The sequence below is a fragment of the Gossypium hirsutum genome, chromosome A01 (genome assembly GCF_007990345.1).
Source record: "Gossypium hirsutum isolate 1008001.06 chromosome A01, Gossypium_hirsutum_v2.1, whole genome shotgun sequence".
NCBI lineage: Eukaryota > Viridiplantae > Streptophyta > Magnoliopsida > Malvales > Malvaceae > Gossypium > Gossypium hirsutum.
The window spans coordinates 117917892-117927724 of NC_053424.1; the positions used below are offsets into that span (position 1 = coordinate 117917892).

General features: G+C 37.8%; 1 protein-coding gene across 1 annotated transcript; it reads right to left on the reverse strand.

Moving 5' to 3' along the window:
• Positions 1-6439: 6439 nt before the first annotated feature.
• On the reverse strand, positions 6440-9833 carry LOC107944640 (phenylalanine ammonia-lyase). The gene is made up of 2 exons (XM_041115201.1): positions 9186-9833; positions 6440-8323 (listed from the first exon to the last, which is right to left on the reverse strand). Exons 1-2 carry the CDS (start codon positions 9599-9601, stop codon positions 6574-6576), a joined length of 2166 nt encoding a protein of 721 aa, XP_040971135.1. The 5' UTR covers positions 9602-9833; the 3' UTR covers positions 6440-6573.

Here is a 9833-nt window from a genome sequence, read left to right on the forward strand (position 1 = left end):
AGGCGTCCTCTTTCACTATAATTGGCTTACTCAAGTCGAGAAGGATCATCCAAAAGCCAAGGATTGAGCCCAAGGCGGAATGAGATAACCGGAGGCTGGAACTTTCCCATAAGAATTTCTTTTCACTTAAAACTCTCATTATTTTTATTATTTTCGTAATCATAATTTCAGTAAACTTTAAACTCTATTTTTATTTTATTTTCGCTTCCAAAATCAATTCTTAAAATCTATTTTTTTTTTATTTTTTCCAGTAACGCAGGTTTTCTTGGGCACGATTCTGCCTAGGATTTCGAGAAACAAGCATTCGTATAATCCGGTCCCTGAGGATTCGACCCTACTTCCCCTTTATTGTTCTTTTTCTATTTTTATTATTTTACAGGGAATAGGTTATTTTTGGTGCTCTCAACGACCGCATCAAATTTTGGCGCCGTTGTCGGGGATCGGCAACATACTAATCTTGTTTTTCTTTGTTTTTTATGACCAGATCTGCTCCAGGTACTCTTGCGTTCGACTCAGAAATCGAAAAAACTGCGAAAGCTAATCGAAAGGAAACAAAACTAAGGAAAAAGCAGTCAGCGGTGGTTGGAACTCAAAGCAATCCACCACCAGAAATTAGAATCGACGACGAAGTAGAGTCTAGGGTTAACGAAAACCCTACTCAAATGTTAGAAAGTAAAGAAGAAGAAGTCGATTCCCCTAAAGAAGTACTGAACACTAGGGTTGACGAAAACCCTAATTTAGCACCTCAACCTATGGCTCAGACAATTCGGCAACTGGCCGAAGCGCCGACAGAACAACCGCCACTATGCATTGCGTATCCTACTATGGATACTGATTTTGAATTAAAGTCAGGCTTGATTCAACTACTGCCAACTTTCCGTGGGTTACAAAATGAAAACCCCCACAAGCATTTAAAAGAATTCCATATGGTTTGTTTGAGAATGAAACCTCAAGGGGTAACTGAGGATCAAATTAAATTGCGCGCTTTCCCTTTTTCCTTAGCAGATTCAGCTAGGGAATGGTTATTTTATTTACCTCCTGGATCCATTACAACTTGGTCTGATCTATCTCGTTTATTTCTTAACAAGTTTTTCCCTGCATCACGAGCGGCTGAGTTAAGAAGAGAAATCGTGGGCATAAGGTAAAAAGACGCAGAGACTCTATACGACTATTGGGAGCGATTTAAGAAGTTGTGTGCAAGTTGCCCACAACACAGTATAACGGAACAGTCTTTGCTCCAGTACTTTTATGAAGGCTTGAAACCCATGGAGATGAATATGGTAGATGCCGCGAGTGGAGGAGCATTAGTCAACATGACTCCACAACAAGCAAGAGACTTAATCTCCACAATGGCTGCGAATTCCCAGCAATTTCGAGCCAATCCTGGACCTCCTAGAAGGGTTCACCAGCTAAGTAATTCTACCATTGAAGATAGACTTGATAGACTTACTAATATTGTGAATTCCCTTGTTACAGAAAAATCGAAACCAGCCCGAGTATGTGGAATATGTGCTACACCTGAACATACGACTGATGCGTGCCCTAGTCTGTGTGACGATTCTATGGCCCATTTAGATGCTGTGGGAAATTTTTCTAGGCCACCACAAAGACGATACGACCCTTACGCCAATACCTACAACCCAGAATGGAGGGACCACCCTAATTTTAGTTATGGGGCTAATCCACGATATAATCAGCCATACTAAAATCGGGCCCCACAACAGTTGCAAGATTCAGGTAATTCTTTAGAAACTTTGGTCAATAAATTAGCAACTAATGTTCTTGATTTTCAACAGCAAACTCTCAATTTCCAAAGAGAAATGAAGGGTTTTCAGCAGAAAACTGAAGCATCCATAAAGGAGTTAACCACATCAATTGAGAAATTAAACTCTCGAGGGAAACTGCCATCACAAACAGAACCAAACCCGAGGCAGAATGCGAATGCAGTAAAGTTGCGAAATGGAAAGGTGCTGGAACCAATTCCTGGCAAGAATCTTGGTCAAGAAATCGCCCAGGAAACTCCAGAAAACGACGAACAGATCCGAGTGAAACCCACACTGCCAAAAATCCAACCTCCATTCCCAGGACGATTAAATCAGTGTCGAAAAAGTAAGGAAGACAAAGAGATCCTCGAAACATTCAGGAATGTTGAGATCAACTTACCACTGTTAGATGCCATTAGACAGATTCCGCGGTATGCCAAGTTCCTCAAAGAACTTTGCACCAACAAACGAAAACTAACAGGTCATGAAAAGGTAAGTGTTGGTGAGAATGTTTCCGCAGTTCTACAGCGAAAAATGTCGGTTAAATGCAAAGATAGGGGTATGTTCGCTATTCCATGCAAAATTGGCCATTTGGGAATTAAGAAGGCTATGTGTGATCTAGGGGCCTTCGTAAATGTAATGCCTTATTCTATTTATGAATCACTTAATGCGGGTTTTTTGACAAAGACAGGTGTTACCATTCAGTTGGCAGACAGGTCTATTGTGCATCCCGAAGGGGTCCTCGAGGACGTATTAGTCAAAGTCAATGGGCTTATCTTCCCTGCAGATTTTTATGTGATAAAAATGGAGGAGGATAACACTCCTGGGTCTTCAGACATCTTGTTGGGGCGACCTTTCCTTAATACTGCGAATACTAAGATTGATGTACGAAGCGGAACCCTCACGATGGAGTTTGACGGAGAGATTGTGAAGTTTAACGTTTATGGCACTATTAGTCACCCAAGTGAAGTCTTGGACGTAAACCGTGTCGACATAATTGACTCATCAGTAGAAAAAACTTTTGAATCATCTTATGGAGATAAACCTAAAATGATGTTTGATGATTTTGAATCTGTTAATAAATTATTGGCTCCCATGAATACTAAACTTCTACCTCCTGTGCAGGCATCAGATCTGAAATTAAATCCACTTCCTGAACATCTCAAATGCACATTTTTGGAGAATGATGAGACCATTGCCGACTTAAAAGGGATCAGCCCCTTGGAGGAAAATACGGAACCAAAGAAAGAGGCGCAAGGACAATTAAACCCAAATATGGTGGACGTGTTAAAAAATGAGAATTTCCAAGCTCATAAGAACAAAAGAATTCAGCTGGAACAGCCCCAATACTAGTTGAGGCGTCAAGCTAGCGACATTAAACAAGCGCTTGTTGGGAGGCAACCCAATCTTTATTTTTATTTTTATTTATTATTTTCCTTTATTTTATTTTATTATTTATTATTTATTATTTTATTTTATTTTAGTTAAATATTAATAAATTTCTCTTCTTCCATCTAGGTGAAATGGAGCGAAAATACGAAGAAAAAAAAAGACAGAAAGTGTGCACCAAAATAACCCTATCCATGGTACCAAACAGTTCTATTCCGGCCCAGAATGCCATATCCCTGCTTCCAAACAGTTCTATTCCAGCCCAAAATATCATATCTCTGCAGCCAAACAGTCCTATTTCAGCCTTAGAATCCCCAAAACCTGCAGCCAAACACCCCTTTTCAGCAAATAAAACCCCCAAACCTTATATTTTTTTCCCCAAATTTCTCCATAACCGTCGACTCCTTTCTCCTCCATCACCTACCGCCGATTTCTTAGCCACCATGGTGAGAACCCGAAGCCAAACCAACATTGCACACGTCACCCACCCCGTCTCCAACTCTTGCCGCTTCGCCATCTTCTTCTCCACCATGTGCGCCAACCGACGGTAACTACATGGGGAGTTTTTCTAAACTTTTTTTTTCTCCACCTATTTGTTTTCCTTTTACTTTCACATTGGGGACTATGTGTTTTAAGTGGGGGGAGGCATTCTTCGTTGTTACTGTTATTATCTGCTATTTTTGCTGTCATATTGTTGTTGCTGTTGTTTTGTGCTCGTTTCCGCCTATTTATTTTAAGAATATCCTGCTGCTTTTCATGCCCAAGATTTTACCAGGAATTGCCTACTGTTTGACTTTCATGCATGATTCTTACCTTCTAAGGAAGTTATGATTTTTCCCATAATTGATTCCATCTCCACTGTTTTATTTTTATTAGGCATAATTGTGATTAATAGGGTTAATTCTATCTTGCTTTTCGTAAAATTGATCAAGTTTAGTATAAAGTGAACACTTAAAATGATTGCATACTTAATTAATGTTCATGACTATTAAGTGATTATTGAAACTTATTTTTGACGCTTAAATTTTTTCTTTCCTGAGTTCTCAAGAATTTTAAATATCGTTTAATTTTTAATAAATGTTTTCCATGGTTATGAGTACAGCTTAGATCGTGACTGACTGAGTAACCGGGGTAGGGTGCTTGGGTTGTCATTCTACTTCGCGTCAAAAGGTTGTGTGACGTGTTGGGTAAAACTCCGCTAATCGGAAATAAATAATTTTAGGAGTATGTTGGGCTGAGTAACCGAGGTGGGGTGCTTGGGTTGTCATCTCTCTTCGCGTAAAAAGGTTTAATATATTCCAAAGTAAATAAATAATAAAAAAATTAAAAAAGGAAAAAAAAAAGAAAAAATAAGTACTAATAAAGTTGCACTTCGGGGACTAAAGGAGGAAATAATTAAGGTGTCTTAGTAGGTTTGGTAATTTACCTAAATGGCATAACTTAAGTCGGTCTTAATTTTTATGTGAAATAATTGGAATACTTTTTCTGTTTTACTTAAAGCAAGCTTAGAGGTCTCTTTATTTTTCATATGCGTTTTTAACTAATTTTTATGAAACTTTGGAGTGGTATTTCTTTTATGGCAGAATCTAGCTTTCACAGTCGATAGGAACCATACTTGAGGGCAAGCATGGGCTAAGTAGGGGGGAATTTGATAATACTCTAAAATGACGTGTTGTTATATATTAATCATGTGTTTATTTTGAGCTTGAGCCTACTAATTTGAGCTATTTATGTTTTTTTATCTTTTAGGGACTAAATTGGAGGCGAAAAGTAAATTCAAGGGAAAAAGTGTCAATTTGGAGATTAAATGGGCCAATATGCAACGTGGGACAAATATGGTGCCAAAAGTGCGAACATGGAAGGCACAAGGACTTAAAAGCAAATAGAAGAGATTTTATTTTGGAAGACTCTATTTTATTTTATTCTATTAGGATAATTAATATTAAGATAATTATTAGGATTATTCAAATTTAGGATTTTATTTTAATTATCTTTGTTTATCTTTAATTAAATGTATTTATCTTTTTAGAATTTAAGTTCAATTAGACTATCTTCCTAGCACTATAAATAGGGGGTGAATTGACTCTATTTGGGAGGATCTTTTTCTGTAAACACTCTCCCCCAAAAGTCTTTTGTTCTTTCATATTTCTTTTCAATAAAATTTCTTTTTCCATATTTTTATTTATTTTCTTTCCCACAATTATCATGAGCCACTAAAACCCTTCTAGCCAAAAGTTGTCAATATTTCCCCTAAAAAAAAAAGGTTCTTGAGGCCTAGAATCCGTACTTAGCCTTCTCGCCAAGTATTCATCGTTTCTTCGCACTACGGGCTGACGCTTCCGTCCATGGCCCTTAAGAAGTAAGCTTTTCAGCATATGCAAAGGCGGCCGCTTTGTATGTTTTGGAAGGATTGCATAGTCGGTTCGTTAACTTACTGCGTCAGAAGTTGGCGAGCCAAAGAGACAAAATGGCGTGGGATTCGCCATTGAGAAGCGTTGATCTAGCATAGATTACTGGCTAGAGTCAGGTTCCCTAAAAATCGTAAGTCTAATCTTTGGAGCTGGTGGTCGTAGGCGTCCTCTTCCACTATAACTGGCTTACTCGAGTCGAGAAGGATCATCCAAAAGCCAAGGATTGAGCCCAAGGCGGAATGAGACAACCGGAGGCTGAAACTTTCCCATAAGAATTTCTTTTCACTTAAAACTCTCTTTATTATTTTTATTATTTTCGTAATCATAATTTCAGTAAACTTTAAACTCTGTTTTTTATTTTATTTTCGCTTCCAAAATCAATTCTTAAAATCTGTTTTTTTTTTATTTTTTCCAGTAACGCAGGTTTTCTTAGGCACGATTCTGCCTAGGATTTCGAGAAACAAGCATTCGTATAATCCGATCCCTGAGGATTCGACCCTACTTCCCCTTTACTGTTCTTTTTCTATTTTTATTATTTTACAGGGAATAGGTTATTTTTTGTGCTCTCAACGACCGCATCACTTAAATTTTTGTTAAACTTCTATAATAAAACTTAGTTGAGCTCAAATCAAATTCAAACTTCTTGAATTCAACTTCGAATATGTAGGAAACCAACCCCTCCCTAAATTGAAAAGAATTGTTTTAGACCTCCTAAATTTTATAATTTTGTACGTCAATATATGATAAAATTATAGTTTAACCCAAAAATAAGAAAATTTTGATTTAATCTTTCTAAAAACTGTAAAATTTCGAATAAAAACATTCTACTAATTACTAACTTTGATTACTATAAAGTAAAAACAAGAGAGAAAAAAATGAGAAACAAACATACCACTCGTACATTCATATCATATTATTATTTACTATTTTTTTTCACAATGAAATTGAAAGACAATTAAGCTGAAAAAACAAAGAAAAAAATTGAAGAAATAAACAATGAAAAAAGCACACTAACAAATTGGAAGTGGAGCACCATTCCAACCCTTTAAACATTCCATCATTGGATCGATAATCTTCCCTTCACACATAGCTATGAATACCTTATCAAATTCTTCACCAGGTGACTTACCTTGTTCACCACTCAACAACCCAGTTCCAAGCTCTTCCCTCACAAATTTATACAATGGATATGATCTACAACCCTTGATCTTGTTAGGGATTGTTGCATTTCCATTTTCAAGTGAAACCCTTGTACCTTCAACTTCTTTTGGCAATGCAGCTTTGAATTCATCTTCAAATGCTGTGATCTTTTGGAAAATGGAAGTGTGTGTATCCTTTTCATTGTCACCATTGGCGAATGCGTGCTCGACAAGGACTTGTCTTAGCTTTTGCATCAAGGGATAAGTAGCACTGCATGGATCATCTATGTAAGCAAACACGTACTCGCGGTCCACGGCTTTGAGCAAATCCTTTTCGCAGAATCTCGATGGGTGGAGTTCACCATTGTTACCGGTTGTGAGGGTTTTCTTGGCTACTTGACTCACAGTGTTCTTCACCGTGTTCCTCAAGTTTTCTTCTAAATGCCTTAAATCAATAGCTTGACATAGAGCTACCAAGTATGTAGAGGACATGAGTTTTAAGATATCGACTGCTTCGGCTGTTTTTCGTGATGATATTAGTCCTAATGAGTTCACATCTTGATTGTGTTGTTCGGCACTTTGAACATGGTTAGTGACCGGATTAGCTAAGTATTGGAGCTCGGAACAATAGGAGGCCATTGCGATTTCAGCACCTTTGAAACCATAATCAAGACTCGGGTTCCTACTAGCGGAGAGGTTTGATGGGAGACCGTTGTTGTAGAAATCGTTAACGAGTTCCGAAAACTGAGCAAACATAAGTTTCCCAATAGCTGCGATAGCTAAACGAGTATTGTCCATTGAAACACCAATAGGTGTACCTTGGAAATTGCCACCATGTAATGCTTTGTTCCTCGAAACGTCGATCAAAGGGTTGTCGTTGACAGAATTGATCTCTCTTTCGATCGATTTGGTTGCGAATCTGATCACTTCGATTTGTGGACCGAGCCATTGCGGAGACGTCCTCAATGCGTAACGATCTTGTTTCGGTTTTTGCAACGGGTCCATTTCATGCAATTTTTTAGCTGCTTTAACATAAGAGCTTCCATCAAGTATATGTTCCATTATAGCAGCTGCTTCAATTTGTCCTGGATGATGCTTCAATTTATGTGTTAAATGATCAGTAAATTCAGGTTTACCATTCATAACTTCAGCAAAAATTGCTGATAAAATTTCAGACAAAACAGCTAAAATGTTTGCTTCAAAAAGAACCATGGAAGCCAAACCCGAACCGACCGCGGTGCCGTTAACTAAAGCAAGTCCTTCTTTAGGCTGCAACACAAAAAAACCCGAATCGATCCCGGCAACACGAAAGGCTTCTTCAGCATCAAGGGATTCTCCATTAGGTCCAACAGCCTTGGAATTAGGCCTGCCAGTGAGTAATCCAGCAATGTAGGAAAGAGGAACGAGGTCACCGGATGCAGTAATCGTGCCGCGGAGCGGCAAACACGGCGTGATGTTGTTGTTAAGAAGCTTAGTGATTGCCTCAAGAATCTCAAATCTAATGCCAGAGTATCCTTGTAAAAGGGTATTGATCCTAACAAGCATAGCTGCTCTGGTTGCTGAGTGAGGCAATGTGTGACATGACTCAGTTCCATTGCCAAATATCCCAGCATTCAAGAACCTGCAACAAAAAAATATTTTAACAGATTAATATCAATCACAGAAAATCTGATAAGTGATTACAGCCTTATGAATCTTGATACAAATTGTAGGACCACCTTTACAAATTGACAAACTAGTTTAATACCTCGGTTTTAACTCAGCCAACCAGGCCTGTCAAGGTTAAATCAATATTTGGTGCTTAAATTTAGCAATTTTTCTCATCTTGGAATCTGATATTTTTTTATTTATTTTTTTGGTTCAAGTTGAGTACAAAACTTGACAAGTAGGGACTGCAATTGGAGGCTGGCAAAGCCCCAGGCCCCTAAAATTGGAATTTAAAATTTGACAAATGAAAATTTATAAAGTTTTAAATTAATAAATAATAAAATTATATTTTGATTCCCAAAATGATAAATTTGTTATTTAATCTTTTAAAAAATTACAAAGATATAATGTATTAAAATGACGAAATTGTATTTTAGATCCTATAAAGATATACAATTTAATTTAACCCAAAAAAAATCTAGCTTAGTTTCTGATTAGCAATTGTTCCTACATTGAAACCTGAATTAGGCAATTATTCTAACATTTGGGCTTAAACTTTTTTTTGTCTGAATTAACCCTTGAACTTGATAATTATTCTTATATAGAGGCCTAAACTTTAAGATCTTCAAGGATTAACTCAGGAAATAGTTTAAATAATTGTTAATTTTAAGGTCTAACTTTAACAAAAAAAATGTTCAAAGCCTAACATGAGAACAATTGCAATGTTTGGGGCTTAACTTTTAACTTAGGAAAAAAATTAAGGCCCAATGTAAAAAAGTTGCCAAGGTGAGGCTCTAAAAAGTGATTTAACACATTTTGGAAAGCTATGAACTTACCTAATGAGCTCTTTTTGAAGGGCAGCGCCTTGCTTGGTTCGTCGATGAGAAGTAGCACCAAAACCAGTGGTGACACCATAGCTATCAGTTCCTTTATTCATACCATCAAGGACCCAATCAGCACTAGCTTTAACACCAGCCCTTGCATCCTCTGAGAGTTCAACCTTGACACCCAAGTCACGTGTAGCAATGGCAGCAACTTGAGAAATGGTTAAGGTCTCACCACCGAGTTTCACCAATGGTTTTCTAAACTCAGCCACCATACGTTTCACTTCATCTAAATGACTCCCTTTAAGTGACTCAGCAGCAACACCCCAGTTCAAAGGGTCCACCACTACACCAACACCACCATTTGTGGCGCTGCAAAAGCTCTGCAAATGGCCATTTGAGGTACCATTTTGAGTGATGGACTCCATTGAAATGAGAAGCAAAGATTGACCCAGGAAAGAATATACAAAATGGGGAGCTGTTTAAGAGTGAAGAAATGAGAGAAATGAAAGGGGGAGTTAAATAAGGGAGGGGGAAGGAAGGGGGTAGGTAAGCATAAGGGGGTGTTGGTTGAGAAAGGTTAAAGAAGGACCGTTTGTTCGAGGATTAATCGAAAGGAGGGAAAGAAAAGAGCGTGGATTGGATTTGGATCACTGACAA